Source organism: Gymnoscopelus braueri, assembly GCF_963280865.1.
Source record: "Gymnoscopelus braueri genome assembly, chromosome: 9".
NCBI lineage: Eukaryota > Metazoa > Chordata > Actinopteri > Myctophiformes > Myctophidae > Gymnoscopelus > Gymnoscopelus braueri.
In genome coordinates this window covers 8,818,130-8,839,430 of record NC_137610.1, presented here as the reverse complement: position 1 = coordinate 8,839,430, position 21,301 = coordinate 8,818,130, and the positions used below count along the sequence as shown (strand labels likewise).

Genomic DNA, 21,301 nt, shown 5'->3' with positions numbered 1-21,301 from the left:
TGGGTCCAGCTCATGACATGTGTCGCATCATGTCATGTCATTCAATGTCTTACCCTATATTTCATATTATATATCTCTGTACTGTCAAATGAAGCGAAATAGAAGCAAGTGTTTAAGCTGTATCATGGTTAAGACGGCCTCTCTTTGGACCCAGGTATACCCTGCCCCCCAAATTATATTATGTCTTCTTTATCAGCTTCTGTCTCAATAAAGTTACCAGAGATGGCTGGACTGCACACACTGAAGTTTAAAGAAAGAATGATTGACAATAACTATTGTTTGTCTGTGGTTAGAGAAATAATCTAATGATCTGTTATCAGTACTGGCTTTGCTTTATCCAATCATTATTTTCTACACCTGCAGCAAACTCTATCCATCAGTTTCTACTATGAACAAAGTCGAAACTTGTGAATGTGTTGCATTGTGTTATGATGCTGCAGCTGCATTGAGGTGCACTGTGTGAATATAGGGTTAGATAACATCCTTATCCTTTGCAGAATACATTGATTGTGCTGGCCTACTGCTGTTGGTCAAGTTATTCCAGATTAATCACTTGTCTGGAAGATTTATCACTTACTATCCGCCGTTTTTACTTCTTGTTATTATATCTCACTGTGGCTGTTTGAGCGCAGACCTTTGTAACCTCTGTGTCTGTGTGTAATGTGTAGCATACGATATTGTATGTATTATGCTACCATTGTTTTTAACCATGAAGAATTTTGCCAGAGTTAATTTTACCCCTTGGGGACAATAAACGTCTACCATACCATACCTTATTCCAAGCTATATTAAAACAGTAAGAACTATTTGAAACTATCATAGTTAGTAACTATATCTTACTAACTGTAAGTCTGTGTTCTATGTATGCTTTTCCCACAGTGAACGATGGTACCATGAGGCTGATGTGGAGGTCTGTGGATAAGATGAGGTGTTTGCGAAAACGTTCCATGTTCCCCTTCCTTGGGTTCCTCATCACCTTTTTCCTCTTTCTTAACCTATACATGGACAATGGGTATGTGCTGGTAAGTTTCTAGAAATTCCCTGGGAATAATTCTTCCTTGTGTGTCAAAATATTAGGTTTTTACTGGCTCTTCCCACTGAGACAAAATTGTAATAATTATTTTTCAAGAATTGTCACAACAAAATACAGAACAAGTCACCATCTTGAAGGCAGATAGGAAAGTACATTCAGGATAGCAACAATTGATCTAATACAATACATAAGGGATTTTCAACAGGTGGTCCGTGGACCACTGGTGGTCCGTGAAGGTATTGCATGTGGTCCCTGACCATGCATTTAGTAATGTAGGTATAATGTGTATATTGTTTATTTATTTAAGATTTTCTTCCACGGAACAGTTCACTAAATGACCACGTGACCTACAGTATGATGCACGTCGTCAATGTTTTTGTCAGTAACTGGGAAGTCGGAGGTCAAGAAATTCCACAGAAAAAGGAATTAGAATCTCAAGAAGGGGGAAAAATTAGGAATTAGGAAATAAATTATATAAAACTGCATTCCCTTCTGTTTTCTACCTTGTTGTACTTTATTGTGTTGTTTTTTTATGTTTTATTTTTTATTATTATGTTGCCTTGTAGGCTATAGTACTTTGGTTGGCTTCTATCATTTTAAATGTGCTTTATAAATAGAGTTGAAATGTGCCTATACAATCGCATGTGCCTGCTCACTCATACATAAGATGCATATCAGTATATTAATAAACATGAGTTTAATGGAAGGATGGATAAAGTGAGAGAATGGAACCTTTTTTAGAGCTCTGTCTGGACCACTAGCATATTTCTGTTAAATAATGCCTTGACTTGAAATAATTTGTTTAAACAAATTAAATCAAGCCCTTATCATTATTTAATTTCAAGCTTTTTCTCCCACACCACGCCTATTAATTCAAATATTTTCTTACATTTGATGGACTTGTGAAATATTATTTAAACATATTTTAATACATTTTACAAATGTATTTATACAGTATATGTATTAGCATTTTCCCATGGACCACCTGCAGACCTAATTATGCCATGGACCACTAGTAGTCTCGTTGACTATTGATTGAGAAACAGTGGAATGCATAGACATGGGATCCATATACAGTAGCAAGTGTTACCAAAGCAATCTTAGCCCATATCCCCACCCAACACAACAGTGGTCCCCAGGTTGATTCATAGTCAGGGTGGTGGTCCCTGGTTCAGTTGAAAACCCTTGCAATACATGAAAGAAATGTGCATTGGATTTAAATTTAAAATACATTTTCTTCTTGCTCTCCTTTTTTCATCACTTGCTTGTTTTTTATAATGAATTTGAATGAGTCTATCTCTAACTACCTTCCTGATCCAGGTCGCATCATGCATGTAAAATCCCCAGTGTATCCATTTGTACGGCCTGAATCAACACTGAGGATTTTATTGTGTGGAATATACTGTAGGTATTTACAGATTGCACAGTGTTACAAATTATGTTTGTCTTATAGGAGGCGAACAAAAGACAACTGGAGGACACGCTCATGCACTCTACCAACTCTGAAAGATATGTCCACACTTTCAAAGACCTCTCCAACTTCTCTGGGACCATAAATGTGACATATCGTTACCTTGCTGGAACCCCCTTGCCACGCAAGAGTATGTTTTCCCACTACAGTTGTAGAATTGTATTACTTGGATGAAATCTCTACATAAGTACCTATATCTACAAAAAGTTGATTAAGAAAATAAAGATTTGTCCAGAATTTAACATGAATTTGTGAACATTTTAGGCACTTAGTTGATGCTTCAGAACAATGCTCATTGGATATAACTGTGAAATAAATATTGAGTATTGCTAAATGCAAGCGTCAAAGACAGTCAGTAGATAATAGGAAATAACAGACAATTTCACAGTTAAGCTATTCTGTTTTACAGAGTATCTCACCATTGGCCTGTCATCGGTCAAAAGGAAACGTGGGAACTACCTCCTGGAGACCATCAAATCCATCTTCGACCAGTCCAGTTATGAGGAACTGAAAGAGATCGTGGTTGTGGTCCATCTGGCAGACTTTGACATGGTCTGGTGTGAGAACCTGGTGCAGGAAATCACCAGGAAGTTTGCCCACCACATCATAGCCGGACGTCTCCTGGTAATCCACGCTCCGGAAGAGTACTACCCATCTCTGGATGGGCTGAAAAGGAACTACAATGACCCAGAGGATAGGGTCCGTTTCCGTTCCAAGCAGAACGTGGACTACGCTTTCCTCCTCAACTTCTGTACAAACCTCTCTCACTTCTATGTGATGTTAGAGGATGATGTGCGCTGCTCCAGGAACTTCCTGACGGCACTGAAGAAGGTCATCACTTCCAGAGAAGGTTCCTACTGGGTGACGTTAGAGTTCTCCAAGCTTGGCTACATAGGGAAGCTGTACCACTCCAAAGACCTGCCACGTCTGGCCCATTTCCTGCTCATGTTCTACCAGGAGATGCCATGTGACTGGCTCCTCATTCACTTCAGGGGTCTGCTGGCCCAGAAGGATGTGATCCGCTTTAAGCCCTCGCTGTTCCAACACATGGGTTACTACTCCTCTTACAAAGGAGCAGAGAACAAGCTGAAGGACGACGACTTTGAGGAAGACTCCATAGACATTCCCGACAACCCTCCTGCTACTTTTTACACCAACATCAATGTATTTGAAAACTATGAAGCGATGAAAGCCTATAGCAGTGTTGTTGATGAATACTTCTGGGGGAAGCCCCCGTGCACAGGCGACTTCTTTGTCGTAGTCTTTAACAAATCAGCCAAAATCAGTACGATTAAAATCACCACAGGTACAGACGACAGGCAAAATGATATTCTTCATCACGGCGCTCTGGAAGTAGGGCAGAAGTCAGTGGAAACCAAGCAAGGAAGGCAGTGTACTTCCTACATCACATTAGGGGAGTTTCATGGTGGCAACATAGAAGTTCATGATGTGGACCACAAGATTAGTTTTGACATTGAGTGTGTGCGAATTGTTGTTACCGCCAGTCAGGAAGAATGGCTTATTGTAAGAACTATCAGTTTGTGGACTACCCAGCCCAAAAATATGTAAAATGTAATAAGACACATTGTTTTAAATAATTGGCTGTTTATATGTATTTATTACTGTGAAAGCTTTCAAGTTCATTTTGGACAACCTCTGGAGGTATCTACGTATTTGTGGAATTTGAAACAGTCCATATTTTCTTGGATTGTTCAGAAATCTTCTGTGAATTGTGATTTTTCCCTATGGATTAAAATGACTGTGATCAGTATGAAGCCTTTTTACCTCTATATCCCCTTTCCTAACAAAAATGTGTATATAAATTTGTTTTTACATAGCTGGTGTTGGTGTCAATTATTTCATTTCTTCTAATGGCTCATTGTCATACTGTAGTTAAATTAAATGTGATATGTTTTGCTTTTAGTAGTCAAAACATCATGTGGAGAACATAATGCCTGTCACTCATCTCTGGGGAACTGTAAATGGAGTGAGCAAAAAGCCCCAAACATAACATTATTATAATAGCAAATCAAATCAAGAGAATGAGAGCTGGTTCAGAATGAAGCACAGAGCATTTTTAGCACCTTCCTCTTGCCTGAAGCTGCATCTGACTGATCAAGCTTTACATTTGTGACTACTCTGCCCTCTTCTGGTGATGTCAAAGAATGAATTCATCCAACTTTATCAATATCATAGGTGCTGTACCATCACTGTCACTGAACTGACTGTCATACTTTAGCCCAGTGGTTCTCAACCTTTTCAGGACGTGACCACCAAAATAATCATATTTGAACTGGGGACCCCCCACCCTGACAAGCACTTGGAATATAGGAGTTGAGGCAATGAGGCATTACATTTTGTTTGACTCGGTTCCACAGATAAATATTATGAAAATAGCAGATCTACAAGCTCACAACGCCTTGCGTTGCGAGGCGATGTGAGCTCGTAGATCGGCTATTTTCATAATTTTTTGCCTATTCCTTATATTATTTGACAATTTGGCTTATGTTTGACCAGTTTTTATAGTATAGTATAGTTTGTTGATTACTTTTGATGCAGTCTTTTTCTTGTCTGTCTTTTTTTAGGTATTAAAAAGATCTTAAAAGTCCTTGAATTGTCACTTCACTGTCATCTGGGGACCCCCCAAAATCGTGTGGGGACCCCCCTGAGGGTGAGAACCACTGCTCCACCCAGTGGTCAAAATATTTTACTGGACTGAATGATAAAAGGCATAGAGATACATGCAAATAAGATTAAGGGGGGAAATTAGAACAATATGTGACAGCCTGTTTGACTGTTTGATTGAATGACCTATTATGATTTCCTAAGTACTTTGATTAAAACAGTACATGTTATTTATAAAAGTAAACCATGTCCAAAAGACTGGCTTTAATCAGTGGTGGAAGAAGTACTGACATAATACGTGACATAATACAAGTAAAGTCAGGTGTTAAAAAAATTTACTTGAGTAAAAGTACAAAAGTATTGGCATCAAAATATACCTAAAGTACCAAAAGTAAAAGTACTCATTATGCAGTCCCATTTCACAAGTTCGTGAATACAAATCTTTTGAAAATAGCAGATCTACAAGCTCACAACACGTCGCATAGCGACGTGTTGTGAGCTTGTAGATCAACAATTTTCAAATGGCTGAAAATGTAGGGGCTGAAGTGGTTAATGTATGTTTTGTAATAATAATAACTACATTTCCAAATAATTGTAGTGGAGTAAAAGTAGGCCTACAATACTTGCCTCTGAGATGTAGTGGAGTAGAAGTAAAAGTATTGAAAATTGGAAATACTCCAGTAAAGTAAAAAAAAAATACCTCAACATTGTACTTAAGTACTGTACTTGAGTAAATGTACTTAGTTACTTTACACCACAGGCTTGAACTATTCGTGACGTCATCAAACCGCGTCCGACTGTCAAAACAAACAACACGGTTACTGTAGCTAACAACTCTATGAGCTAACTGTAACTCTATGAGCTCTAAACTGTCTATATTACACCATAAGCCTTTATGATGACTGACTGTAGTTCAAGGTAAGACAATACTAATATAATAATAGTGTGTTGCTCTGTTACTGTGATGGTACCCTCTTTTTGGACGGTATTTTGGTTTAAAATGTTGCTTTTCGTCAATAACGAAACGGCTAGCTAACTGTAAATGTTGGGCTATAAGTTGATCATATTATATACGATGTTTTATTTGAAAATAACGTTTACTTTTGAAGAAGTTGTTCAAAATGTGTTGAAGAGTGACGACAGTAATGTTTGCTTCAATTACAACCGAAACTATTTAGTATGGCACTTTAGTTTGTCCATATAGGGAAACTATAAAGTCCCAGTGTTGATTGGAAAACTGTCTGTATTACCTCATTGGTTCTCAAAGTGGGGTCCGGGGACCCCCAGGGGTCCTTGAGGGAGTTCCAGGGGGTCCCCAGCTAAATGATGGCTAGTTAACCAAATGGACCCTTATGGGTCTGTAACTCAGAGGTCCATTTGGTTCCATTTGTACACTCTCTGAGTTAAATTAACATTGATTTTACAATATAAATTGGGGTCCCAGAGATAGAAATGCTATTAAATGGGGGTCTGTAGCCTAATGCATGTCAAACTGGGGGTCCTTGAAATCAAAATGGTTGAAAATCACTGCTAGAGCCGTAAAAATCTTCTCTTGTGGGGGTCCTTGGCACATATTTTCAAATGGGGGTCCGCAGGCTAATAAGAGTCAATTTGGGGGTCCTTGACATGAAAAAGTTTGAGAACCACTGACCTATCTGATTTAAGTAACTGTTGGTGCTATATTTGAAGTAAAACTGTAAGATACAGTCACAGCAATTGGAAACCTTGATTAAATTAGTGGTAGTAATCTAGCCTGTGTATCTCCATATCATATCTTGTAGACCAGGCCCATTGCAAGTTGCTGTACTCTGCCCCTCAGGGTTGAGGACAGAGTACAGCAACTTGCAATGGGCCTGGTCTACATTCTCTACAAGATACACCACAACATTAAGACAGTCATGTACCTGTCAAAATACTTCAAAAAACGTAAATGACACCAGAGTTAGCTCCACTGATCACGTCCAGCCCAGATTTGGCAAAAACAAGGGGTTGAATTTGTTCTCCTGCTATGCAACAAAAATGTGGAATGCCCTACCAAAAGTAGTGAAGGAGTGTAAAACCCTACTCACTTTCAAAACTGCTAAAAAAAATACCTTCAGGAGGCTGCAATTCCAAACTGGCCCGTGTCAAAGTCATAACCTAGCCCCCCCCTCTTTCTTTTAAAATGTTCATATGATGTTCTGCATAGTAGTGTATATCTGTCTGTCATTTAATGTCTCTATGAATTGAGTTCGTGAGGACCCCATTTGAAACAAACCAATGCGTTTTTTCTGGGCTTTCAGGCTCCCCAACTCTGGTGCAGTCTCTTAACACACTTGCTGTGAGAGGAATTCAACTTAGTACTTTAATTAATATTAAAAAAAATACTGACAAGTTAATGTATCCCCCATTAGACTCCCCGACACTGAATGAAGTTCAGTTACTCTCCAGTTCCGTTGTGCAAGAAGTGCTGCTGCTGCTGGGATGGGCCAGCAGATCTCAGGTCAGGCGGGCCGTCTGCCTGAGAAGCTGGTGAAACATGCCGGGCTGGTGCGTGACAGCGGTTACCTCACCTATGAAGAGTTCCTGGCCAGAGTGTCTGAACTTAATGACGTGTAAGTTAAGTTCAACTCCGTCATGTAACATATAGGGCAACTATGAAAGCAGTAGGCTATAGGGCATTGAAGGACATCGTTTAAGGGATCATTTAAGGGTATGTATATTTACAGTGAGGTAAAAAAGACCCAGCCAGTAGTAGGGCATATACGGTATCTGTTCAAAAGGACATGGCTATTTATAACCTAATGGGACATAATGTCTGTCACAGGACATGTACCTCTGTGACAGACAGTGGAGATATCACACTGAAACTGTTTCTCCACTTTGTCAAAACCAGATGTTTTGTCAATTTGTGATATTAACTGTATTGAAACTCAGGTCAAATACATTAGTTGAACATATTATATTATATAGTTAGTTACTATAACCGCATGTATAAATAAGCGTATCTAGATAGGCAGGCAGTGATCACAGCGAGAAGTTTCTCTTAGAAGTGTCTTTTTCTCAAAAGCCTATATGCAGGCAGATGTGTTGTGCAAAATACCAGAGACACAATCGAATGATCAGAAGTTATAAGTTGATGGATTCAAGGCAAGCAAAGTCAGACATTGAGTTCTCACCCTACTTTGGGAAAAGGAGGAATTCCAACCAAAAAGTGGAGGCTTTGGGTTGAGTTACACTAAGCTTTGGCAGCAGTGAGGAATGCGACTGTCAAAAGTAACTTTTTAATTTGAAGTGAGACCAAATGCATGTTTTTAAAGATGTGCATATTATGAAAGGTCTGTATGCAGGAAATGGGCTGAGGAGGCCTGTCATAAGCCTTATGGTCTCAAAGATGTCTCATCCTATTGAGTTGTGATGTGAATTTAATCATAACATTTAATTGTCCCCAAAATGTATAAAAGACCCCAAAATCAAAGGGAGCATGAAAGGCAATGAATGATGTTTAACCATGTACAGTAGGCAGAGATCTACTAAACTGCATACACTTATGGACACAACATTTTCGAAGATAGGGGCAATCTCTGCTAATGGCAAGAAGTCAATATTAGACTGTTGGAGTCCTTTAACCTCTGTGGAAACTCAGTCATACAGTATGTACATTTGCTTTAGCTTTGACAGCTTGAGCAATTGATGGACTCTGTGGTCAGGCCTGTGGAATAATAAAATGTTCTCATTTAAATATATTTCAACGGATGTCATCCATTTAAAAATGCCTCATCATGACACGATGATATTGAGTTATTTCAGAAAGGTTCATGTTATCATATCATTAACAGAGTATGGGGGAATTAGTTCACTAGTGTTATATCCTCTCCCATCTCTTACTATCGCTCTATTGCTAACCCTTACCGTGTGCTATTCAGTCTGAATTCAGGAAATAAGGCTCAAGCTCAAAACGTGTCGCGTTTTGAGCTTGCGGATCTGCTACTTTTGATGCTTTTGTGTGACGCTGTAGTACGATCAAGTAGGGCGTTAATTTACGAATAAACACAAAACGTTAGAATACGGAGATACCGTAAAAGGTTTCTGCCCGACAGCAACGATATCTAAAATGACACAGATGCTTTCCCTGATTGAAAGGTATAACAACGTATAGGCTTTCCAGCTCTAAAAGGGTTAAGTCATATCTACCCATCTCAGTCATGTGGGTTACTGGTTACAATATTTTGAAGATGATTTCTCCTCTGCTGTGTTTCCCTCAGTACGGCCAAGTTGGCTGCTGGACAGCCCAAGCACCTGCTGTTTGAGGTGCAGCCAGGCTCCGATGCCTCTGCCCTGTGGAAGGTGGCTGTAAGGGTCGTCTGCACCAAGGTGAGATGGTGGATTGGCTATAGGCCTCGCTCCTGTGGCGTGTGTGTGTGTGTGTGTGTGTGTGCGTGTGCGTGTGTGTGTGTCAGAGAGGGAGAGATCATGTGTATGTCTTTGTGTGTTGTGTGTCTGCTCTGTTTGTTTGTTTGTGTGAATGAATGAATGTATTGTTGTCTTCGTGTGTGTGTACTTTTGTCAGCAAGTGAACATAATTTATAGAATAATAATGGCTGGAGGTTTCATGGGCATAAAGAAGCCAGACAACATTCATGCCGTGCCAGACAGTACTACCCTGGTACCCTAGACTGGCGACATGTGAAAGCATAGTGAAGCACAAGTTTAAATACTACTCACTTAATATTTATTGTGAAGAGTCACAAGTGCAGAAACGCAAGGCAACATTTTCAATATATGCAAATATGCTGCAAATGCATAATGGGTCCAGTTTTAAGTTGAATACTGAAGTTGTGTGTGTGTGTGTGTGTGTGTGTGTGTGTGTGTGTGTGTGTGTGTGTGTGTGTGTGTGTGTGTGTGTGTGTGTGTGTGTGTGTGTGTGTGTGTGTGTGTGTGTGTGTGTGTGTGTGTGTGTGTGTGTGTGTCGGGGGGGGGGGCTAAGTATATGTGGGTGTGTAAGTGCATGAGAGATAAAAAAAATTATGAGAGAAAAAATTACCAAATGTGCATTTTGTACATGCTTGGATCTGTGTCTGTGAGTGAGAGACGGGGAAAGAGAACTAGAGATTGTGTTTCTTGTTGTATTGATGTGTGTGTGTGCGTGTGTGTGTCAGATCAACAAGGAGAATGGGAATGTTGAGGCATCTCGCATCATGAACCTGTACCAGTTCATTCAGCTATATCACGACATCACCAGTCAAGCTGCTGTCGTGCTGTCAGCAGAACACTTCACAGAGGGACCCTCAGGACAGCTTCCATCTGCAGACTCCTGTCAGGCCAGCATGTGGATGGGCAGGTTAGAATGTCCTATACACAATGGGCCTGTCCATTGCACTGACGTCAGGCATGTCCAGTCCATATTGGTCATATCTGTGTGCCCGCCACAGACACTGCCACAACTTGAACTTGAACTGTTAATAGGTGTTGTTTCGGCTACTGTCTAATGCGTCCAAAACTTGCCCTCATACTTGGATTTTTATTTATTTACCACACAGACACCCCTCTGTAGTGCTGGGCAGCGGAAACCCATGCTCCATTGCTCCATGGTGATTGTGTTTTGTCCCTGCAGGGTGAAGCAGTTGACTGATGAAGAGGAGTGTTGTATCTGTATGGATGGCAAGTCTGACCTCATCCTGCCCTGTGCACACAGCTTCTGTCAGAAGTGCATTGACAAGTGGTATGATTAACAAACACTTCTTATTAAATGTAATTTGTGCAAGATTCTATTATCGCAGTGGCTGAACATTGTGTGTGTGTGTGTGTGTGTGTGTGTGTGTGTGTGTGTGTGTGTGTGTGTGTGTGTGTGTGTGTGTGTGTGTGTGTGTGTGTGTGTGTGTGTGTGTGTGTGTGTGTGTGTCTCTCTCTTAGTCTTACAATCTGTAAGACATATGAATGAGGAACATCTGCTTACAAACATTTCCAGAGACACACTCACAATGTCACCTTTAGGACAATTCTTGCTAAATATCTTACAATCCAGAATACAGCCACTAAACACAGTTACGTACATGTAATGGATCATTTAAAATTAGTAAGTATGTAAGTGTTTTACTTCATTTAGAACATTTTGGGGGGCGTCTTTATGAACATCTCACTTCAGATCATAAAACAACCAAAATAAAGATTATGGCACGACTCTGACTTGGCCATTTACGCCGTTACAGCCATTCTGTTCATTTGTGTTTAGGGTCATCATGATGCAGGACCCATCTTTTACTACATTTCAGATCAGACAGTCGGCTACCATGATACACTCCTTTAGAATTGCCAGAAACAATGTGTTTGTGAGTTGTCTTTAATTAGCTTTTATGTTAACCCCGCCCCTCTTCCTCATTGGTTGCTGTTCTAAGTTGGACAAAAATTCTCTCTCCATCCTCTGCCATTGAAAAAACTAAAAATCTGTTACCTCGAATTGATATTTAATGTATTCAATTCTGATTTCAAATTTGGTCTCAGCAAAAAAAAAGGAACTTCTGGGGTGCAGCATAGTGACTGGGCATAATGTGTTTCACAAACTCAGCATAAACAACCGCTGCTACAGTATGTGGAAGGAGCTTGCTGGTTGGTCAGTCAGGGAGTCACAGGGACCAATCAGAAGGCTGCCAATAGATCAATTCTAACGTTACTGTACACAATTACACATCCCCATATATATCTCCCATGACTGAAGTGAAGTTTAGACCCCGACCCACGATTTGTACACCACTGATTTAAAGGTAGGGTAAGTGATTTTCTTTCGTTAAAATAAGTGTTAAATACATATTCTGATAGTACTCATTGCTATAGAGTGTTTGTTCAGGAACAGGAGTCTCCATGTCTCTCCAGCTCTTAACTCTCTCAGTGCCAATGAAATAAAATAAAAATTGCGAACTGTGCCAGCATTTTTTATTTATTTTTTCAAAGTAAAAAAAAAGTGCTTAGGAAGCGAGATACAGCCTTTTTCAGTTATAAGTTAAACAAAGAGTGGATGGTTCTGAATTATTATTATTTTTTTTTAAACAATGTACAAAAAAACACAACAAAATTGTTTGTTTTTTTTGTTTTTTTTTACTCGGGATTTCTCGTTCTGGCACTGAGGGTATTCAGAAAAAACTCGGGATAACTCGGGGCTTGGCACTGAGAGAGTTAATTAAACAGAAAATGCATTTTCAGGTCGGGATACCAATTTTATCCAATTAGGATAGATAACTCAGTCAAGATATAGATTAAACAAGTGAAATTAGAAGTGATGACACAAATAAATGAGCAGACAGAATTGGAACTGGATCACTATAAAAAAAAATGCAGATAAATGGGTACTCTCTCCTGATTGGCTGAAATGTTGTCAACTACCTGGACATTTATTTTCTGTTTATTAAAGAGCTGGACTGTCATAGCAATGATTACTATCAGAATATAAAGCTTTAACATTTTAATAAAACGTTTTGTTTTAAGCTTAACATATCACTTACCCTACCTTTTTAAATTGATATGACAGTACATTTCAAGAACACTAAATTGCAGGAATATCTGTGATTCCAAAGGGGCCCCAAGCGTTTTCATCACAACTCCAAAGTATGCACATTTAACTTACTAGAATCTACTGATCTCTCTTGTTCACATAGGAGCGGCCAGAGCCGAAACTGTCCCATATGCCGCTTGCAGGTGACGGCTGCCAACGAGTCGTGGGTGATGTCCGACGCTCCGACAGACGACGACATGGCTGGCTACATCCTGAACCTGGCCGACGAGGCTGGGCACCCACACAGGCCTTAACATATTGACTTTAAACACGCCAACTACACACACAAAGACACTTTCAGCAGGGCTGGGGTCACCTGCCTTTCAGTTCTGTTTATTAGAAATAGGTTTGATTTTAGTTTAGTAAAGCAGTAGAAACGGATGGGAGGGATGATGACATGCTAAAAGCTGTTAATAAAAGCTTTTTATTTTATTTCATTGACAACAAATAACTCCTCTATGTTAGGTCCCGTCCACCAAATTAATGTAACTATCAGGTTAACTACAGTAGGAGTTTAACTAACCAAGTAGGCACGTGGCATTTAAAGGATCATACCGATGGTATGGCATGTTAACCTATTGACTACAACTCGCAGTATATTTAACAGATTTAGCCTTCTTTTTTTTTATTATTCTAAAGGCCGTGTGTGTGTGTGTGTGTGTGTGTGTGTGTGTGTGTGTGTGTGTGTGTGTGTGTGTGTGTGTGTGTGTGTGTGTGTGTGTGTGTGTGTGTGTGTGTGTGTGTGTGTGTGTGTGTGTGTGTGTGTGTGTGTGTGTGTGTGGCAGGGCGTTGCTTTTTTTTAAAGGGCCATATTAAAATATTCCAGCTGATTCAGTCATGGATATTTGGATTTCATTTGTAAATCACTCTTCTCCATGGACTTTATACAGCTAGACTTGTAAAACCAACCAGCTCTTTCAAATGCATTAAAACGCAGTAAGAATTTGAATAAAATAACGCAGACTTTTCACTCTGTTGGATTTCGTACAGTACTGTACCTCTCAAACAAGCTTCAAGTCTCTGCAAGTTGATTTTCATACCTTACTTAATGAATGAATGAATGAAGTCAAACTAATGTATGCTTTGGGAAATGGTCGGCCGTAGTGTAAAGTATACCATGAGTTGTACTCAATTAGCTAACTGGTATGGTCCTTTGTGCTGACTAAGAAAGCAGCACCTGAAACATTAGGTCCCCTATACCAATGTGCTTAAGCAAATATGCATTCTCTTGGTTCAATCATTTCTTGAGTTTGAAATGACTATTCTCCAAGTGCATGTTTGTCAATATGTGGATTTAAAATTAAATCCACTTCCTGAATTTAAAGCGAACCGACCCCAACCCTGAAAGCGAGCAACGAGAAATCAAAAACTAAACGGGCAATTACATTTCTTTCAGAATCACTAAATATCATCAAACAAAAGTCTAGCAAAGCTTAAGAACCTAGACTGGTTTCTGATCCTTACATTGTTGTGCTTTTTGTTGGTCAGTCGTAGCAGTTTCATTCATGGCCTTTTACCACTTACTTACACCCTATACTTAGTTCACCAGATGCCCAAGGGCTCTGTACTAGACCCCCTCCTGTTTTCGCTCGAACTTAAATAGCTGATCTACAATGCACCTGGATGTGTTGTGAGTTTGTCAATCTGCTATTTTTGCCAAATGTTAGAGGGCGCTAAGCCGTTGAATCCCAAAATGCACTTTGCCCACCCTCCCATCAGAAGTTATAGAGTGTAAGTGCTGTTCTTGATGGGAATGGTTTGCATGACCAGAGGGCCAATACACGGCTATGGGTTATTTTTGGACTGCTTAACCCAGTTAGGTGAAAATGATACGTATTATTTGATATCATTGATATATATACATTTAACATCAGAATGATCAGGAACACATACCGTACATACTTTACGTAGATGTCACCAAAGGGGAAAACCACTGTTTTAACATAAGTGTTCTACGACTCCCTAAGATAACCTAATAATACTTAATAATATATAGAGTAACTTAATTCTATATAGTAATAATACTATATTTGCATTAACTTGGGGTTCATTTAGCCTTTAACCACAATGGGACAAGCAGAGCTGGGGTGAAGTGGATCAAACATTAAATAGAGTATTTATGCAGGTTCAGTGTTGACTCTTGCATTGATAATACACAGATAAGGAGTATATAGAAAGTATATATAGTATAGAAATGAACCAGGGTCAGCAGTCATAGTCATTCATTTATCCACAAAGGTGAGTGGGCAATTCTCCCTTTTGTATATATTTTCTTTATTGTGACTGTGTGAGAGGGAGACAGTATAAGGAAGGCACAGAACATTACAGAGACACATACCAAGATGCTTTTGAAAGGACTAGGATAGGTTTGAGTCATGCAATACGTTTTTATAAAACGTATTAAAGTAAATGTTGGGCATTGGTGATTGCTTTGAAGGGGTACACATGCTGTTGGTTGTCAGCCATGTTTAGTTTCTCTTTTGGTTTCCCAACAAAACAAATATCTTCTCTTTTTTTACTTTTATGTGTATATTATCGAAGCTGATTATCTGATTACTGTAATAAGTACTTTAGTGTCTACTCCACCTATAATGTGACTACTTTAGTTTTTCACACTGCTTGGTTTTGCCTGACTATTCTTGACATTTAGCAATGGGCAGCTTCACAATTTCAAAGGAAATAGGCTATGTAGGCTTTGAAATCATATAATTAAATAACAATTTAATACGTTGCAATTATATCCAAATGTGAAAGTCCTAAGGGTATTGACAAAGTTAATTGTGTTAGCATTAGCAAATACAATTTACTTTTTAAATGAAAACTTAATATAAGTCCTAAGGGTATTGACATAAAGTTAATTGTATTAGCAAATACAATTTTATTTTTAAATGAAAACGTAATATAATATTTAAATTATGTTTCTTCTCAGCTATCATGCAGTAAGTTTTGCTCAAGATATGTAGTTCTAAGTTTCTGCTGGATAAATTTGTATGAATAACTGACTTGTGGTGACAAATATTACACTGTATTAGTACTAAAGTTTGAGTAGCTAAAATGTTCTATTTGACTAAATATCTGTTTATCAACAAAAATCTATTTTATATAATAATCCATAAAGATGTGAAAGAATAAAGTCTGACAATAAAATGTTTTTGTTGTCCAAGTGGCTTTATAAAGGGGCAGGTTGCATTACGTTTTATGACGGCTAACGTGTGGAAAGGAGTCAATTTAGTGGAACCATGGGAAGATGTGGCCAGTGGTGTAAAGTAACTAAGTACATGTACTCAAGTACTGTACTTAAGTACAATTTTGAGGTATCTTTTTACTTTACTAGAGTATTTCCAATTGTCTATACTTTTACTTCTACTCCACTACATCTCAGTGGCAAACAAATGACTTTTTACTCAACTACAATTATTTGAAAACTTTAGTTAGGGCACGGCTGTACCGCACTTTTATTTTACCTCTGGGGCGGAATCTGCCAATGCTTTGTTTTGATTGATTGATTGATGTACTTTATTTAGTAAGACATGAGAACAACAGTACATGGAAGTACAAATTCACAATACAAGGTCTACTAAACTGGAAGACTCATTAAGCACTGAGCTTGTTTAAGATGAGATACCCATGCACACAAATCATGATAACATATAAGAGAATAAGAGACAGACAGATATACACACTACTATACAGAATGTCATACAATCAGCTTACAGGTTACTGGTATGAAGAGTGAAAAATATGTACAAGAGAAGGAAAAAAAAAGGGGAGCGGGGTAGGTTAAGACTTAGACAGGGGCCATTTTCGAATTGCAGCCTCCTGAAGGTGTATCTTTAGGGCAGTTTTGAAAGTGAGTAGGGTTTTACACTCCTTTACTCCTTTTGGTAGGGCATTCCACATTTTTGATGAATAGCATGATAACGAGTTCATTCCCTTTGTTGAGCCAAATCTGGGTTGAACATGATTCGTGGAGCTGCCTCTGGTGTTATGATCGTGGACTTCATTAACGTTTTGGAAGTATTTTGACAAATACAGGGGGATCCCAATGTTGTGGTGTATCTTGAAGAGATAGGCTGTAATCTTTTCAGAGCAGTTGACGCCAAACTTAAAGATGCATGGGGTGGAAGTTTCAACACTAAAGAGTTTATTGCAGATGTGGGGCCTCACTGTTAAACACACTCACACAGGAATTAGACTACACTTTTCGATAGCTTAATTTGGGAACCACTCTTGTGTTGTCTTACTTCAGCCTTGTCTCCAGATAAAACATCGCTGTATGTCTCTGCAAAGCGCAAAAAAGCCTTGAAAAACATTGATTTATTTATTCTAGTAGCCTACATATGACTAACCCTAAACACATACAGTACGTTTCCTTCTGGTGATTAGGTTTCGTACTTACTGTCTAACTCGTGATTAGAAGCACATTTTTAAACTAGGCCTACTACAGTGTAATAGGGGTTTAGAGCCTCTTGGTGGCGGCCTCTACTCTCGCTGTCCAATTAAATGGTGAAATGATTGCTACTGAATGTATTATTTTCAGTTTGCATAGGATGCCTGGAGTAGAAATAGATACTGACAACTTGGTGGAGGTATGAAAGCTGCCATTCTTATTGTGTTACTCCTAATAAACAATCTTCCCTTTTTGCACTTTACAGCAGCGGTTTTGTTGAAGTGAAATAAAACATTGTAACTTTTGTTGACATTCCCACTTTGATAATGTGACACCCTTATCCTTAGCAAGTTGTGGTGAATAAGACAGTGAGTAGACTTAAAGGTAGGGATATTGTTTTGTTAAAATAAGTGTTAAATAGTGCGTGTTTGTTCATTAACAGGAGTCTCTCCAGCTCCTCAGTAAACAGAAAATGCATTTTCGCGTCAGGATACCAATTTTATCCATTCAGGAGCGAGAAGGAAGGCATTTATCTTACCACTGTACCACCGTGGTTGATTCTCAACAATTTTGTAGTTAGAAAGCGCCTCACACCCTCTCTATTATACAGTCTACTCTATGCTCACACCACATTAAATATAACAAGCAATGTTTATTTTCACATATACCATACATTAAATGTTTGGTGCTCTGTCTAAATCCATATCAATTCAAACCATAATGCCCTACCTGGATTTTAAAAGAGAAATAATTGCACAAGCATATTTCAAATCCCTTTAATATACGTAAAAAATACATTTCCCCATTTCAACGTGAGCATGCAAAAGATAAGTGAAAAAAACTAGTTTTCTACTGTACCACTAGTTGGCCAACTCTCACTTCACTGTAACTCACAGCCACTGGCTGTGACACTGGCACTGCTATCACTCAACATGATGTGAAACTGAATCTGGCTTTGGGATCAGGGGCCTGTTCCTCAAAAGGTGAATTAACAAAGCCTGGCCTTAAGCCAAATCAAGGCTTGACAAAGTCGGGTCCGAAAAGCCTCGTTTGTTCCGTTCCTCAGACGCCAAGCCAGGCTGAAAAGGAGCAACTTTGTCGAGCTAGACCTTGTCAAGCCAGGCTGTGTCCAGCCAGGATAATGAAGCCAGGCTGAATGGGCGGCGATTCGCCGACGACGTATTTCTATAAAAGACCATGAACTCGAGCGCAGATTCCTTGAACTTGACCAATCATGGCAGCGGGGAACAAAACTCGCGCAGCGTTTTTCTCTGTGGCCGAACAGCAGCAGCTCATGCAAGCATATGAGGAAGTGAAACATGTTATCAACAGAAAAGGAAACACGGCCGTTATTAATAAATCCAGGGAGAAAGCGTGGCAAAGTATTGCAAACACACACAGAGTGTGTGTGTGTGTGTGTGTGTGTGTGTGTGTGTGTGTGTGTGTGTGTGTGCGTGTGTGTGCGAGCGCGCGCGCGCGTGTGTGTCGGTGTGTGTGTGTGTGTGTGTGTGTGTGTGTGTGTGTGTGTGTGTGTGTGTGTGTGTGTGTGTGTGTGTGTGTGTGTTTGCGACGGACGGGCAACAGGACGGACGGGACGGGACGGGACGGGACGGGACGGGACGGGACGGGACGGGACGGGACGGGGACGGGACGGGACGGGACGGGGACGGGACGGGGACGGGACGGGGACGGGACGGGGACGGGACGGGGACGGGACGGGGGGACGGGACGGGGGGACGGCGGTGTACTGCGACGGGGTCCGCAACGGGACGCACGGGACGGACGGGACGGACGGGGGGGGAGGGGTTGACCGACGGGATGAGCGGGGGACGGGACGAGACACGCAATAACCCCACATTTGCAAGACCACTTTGGTAGAGGTTTGGGTTGTGTAGTTACCTTGCCATCATGATGTAACTCCAAAGGTGGACAAGAAATAAAAAACAAAACAATTTCTCCATTGACTAGAAATTGATAATTTAAAATATGCTCCTTATTGACTTACACAGAGGCTCCTTTAAACCCGTAACTAATAATTTATATATATATTTAAATATATATATATATTATATATATATTATATATTTATATATATGTATATATATATATATTTATATATATATATATATGTGTGTGTATATGTATGTGTTAGACATTTTTTATAATATTTTTTAAAAAATGGTAATATATTATCAAACATCTAACAACAATATGAACTATAGTGTTAACAGAGTGACAATGACATATCACATGAGTCATTGTGAAACAATTATGATTCATGGTCACACACTATTTCAGTAATATAATTACATTGATTATATCTTATTGTATTGATTTCATTTTATTTGAATGCAGGGTCATTAAAATGAGTCCATATACAAACACATGTTTTGAATTAACTGTGGAAAAACTTGAAGAACAAGGCACTGGCTTAAGTAAGCTTGGCTGTTAGCCTGCTCCTGACCAGGCTAACTTCACAGCTAAATTGCCATGGTAACTAAGCTAGGCTTGCTTCAATTCTCTTTTGAGGAATCGGATAAGGCTAAACTTAGCCAGGGTGAACTGGCTAAACTAATCTTCAAGATAATTCACCTTTTGAGGAACCGAGTCAGCTCTAATCCTGGCTAAATTAAGCCAGGATAGGTGGTAAAGCCAGGCTTTAGCTCTAATTCACCTTTTGAGGAACAGGCCCCAGGTAGTGTAGATATCTATATCCAATAGAGTGCTAGAGGCATGATGTCTCTGTATAGGCCAACCCAGACGTTACACAGTAAAATCCTCCACTGCATGCGTTCCCACCACAGATTTCCAATGGAATTATGGATTTTGGATAAATTAAGAAAATAAGCTCTTCAGCAAACTGATTAATATTAACACAGTTTGTTCAACAGGATCATTTTCACAGATTTCTATACCACACAGGACAGTAATACAACTTTAAAAAGGCACATGCTGTACAGAATTCAAGGTTGAGATATTAACAGATGTACAGTAATTTGAACAAATCAAAATCGTATTACATACTGTAGGTTTATGTTAACCAGAGATGTAATTTTCTACATTAATGGAAAATTGGAAATCTGGCGAAGGAACCCCTTGCAAACTCATTTCCGGGCTTAAGGACTACAAACTGTAGTATTCTATAGTTTTAGAGTACTGAATGATGAATTACTCAGTGGAGTCAGTGACCCCATTAGTTAAGCTGGCCCTCCCAGAAAGACCATCCTGTATGTAAGGTGCATTTCATTCAATTCTCGAGAAAAGGCAGTTACATTGAAGTTGAACCAATGACAATGAGTGAAGCCTTGAGCAATGTTCAAGTGTCATCAAGTGCACTGGTAACACAGACTGTGTTTAAAGCTGCAATCCGCAAGTTTGTGTGTTACCCAAAAATTTGAACCCAGGTTTCCAATGGGAGACACCATTTCTACCACTGTTCTGAGATGGCATCACTCCATGGGGATGATATTTGCGCGAAGAGCTTCAGGCAGTACTGCATTTCAACCAGCAGGTGTTCCACCTGTCACCAGGGAGCCACCCCCTCCAACCATTGCTCAGCCTTTTCATCACTTTTTCAGGCCCAGTGACAGGCTACTGTTAAATGAGTCATCTTGCAGATTGAGAACCAAACTGTCAGCACTAAGATAAACCTTGTTCTGCGATTGTGCTACCGTCTTAGCTATGTTCTGGTTATATTGTATTAACTCTGTAGTACCATACAGATATTGTGTTTTATTCTGATTCCGATTCATTAAAATAAGGTCCGGACTGCAGCTTTAACAGCAACAAACTTACAATTCAAGTACATTTCCAGTTGGGAGTGAAACATTTACCCCTGGCACAATGGTCAACAGCGAAAGACATACTACACAGTACTATAGATTGCTGGTCAGCTCTCAGGTGTGTGTATACCATTGAGTATGCAGTAACGTCTGTTGCACAATAACAACAGTGCCTGTCAATCGACAGTCAATCTAGAGTAAATAAAAGTTTTTTCTTACATTAACAAAATAAACAAAACAAAATGTATCTGGGCTACAGTTGTGGATATCATGTAAAACAAAAAATGGAAGAAAAAAGCATTCTGAACTGCTATACTTCTCATTTTAGATGAGAAGTATAGCATTTCAGAATGGTAGAAAGGCAGGTATTCCCTTTCATTGTTTGCATATATTGTGCAAACAATGCAGATAAGCCTTCTTGAGTCAGAAAGCCACAATGATACTCATTGTCAAATTAGTTTTTTTTTACATGCAA

At 39.4% G+C, this 21,301-nt stretch overlaps 2 protein-coding genes across 2 annotated transcripts in view; both read left to right on the top strand.

The window, feature by feature from the left end:
• Positions 1-4,073, top strand: part of LOC308092161 (alpha-1,3-mannosyl-glycoprotein 4-beta-N-acetylglucosaminyltransferase C-like) — a gene marked incomplete at its 3' end in the record, with an annotated part of 46,698 nt that extends 42,625 nt beyond the window's left edge. Inside the window, exons 3-5 of the mRNA XM_080438014.1 lie at positions 880-1,022; positions 2,487-2,634; positions 2,914-4,073. Of these exons, the coding sequence (XP_080294140.1) occupies positions 894-1,022; positions 2,487-2,634; positions 2,914-4,073 (1,437 nt within the window). The 5' untranslated portion in view covers positions 880-893. The remainder of the gene's footprint in view (positions 1-879; positions 1,023-2,486; positions 2,635-2,913) is intronic.
• A 1,855-nt stretch (positions 4,074-5,928) lies between these two features.
• On the top strand, positions 5,929-15,789 carry rnf141 (ring finger protein 141). Its single transcript, XM_080438741.1, has 6 exons — positions 5,929-6,047; positions 7,523-7,723; positions 9,374-9,482; positions 10,268-10,449; positions 10,723-10,830; positions 12,758-15,789. Exons 2-6 carry the CDS (start codon positions 7,593-7,595, stop codon positions 12,906-12,908), a joined length of 681 nt encoding a protein of 226 aa, XP_080294867.1. The 5' UTR covers positions 5,929-6,047; positions 7,523-7,592; the 3' UTR covers positions 12,909-15,789.
• The last annotated feature ends 5,512 nt before the right edge of the window (positions 15,790-21,301 follow it).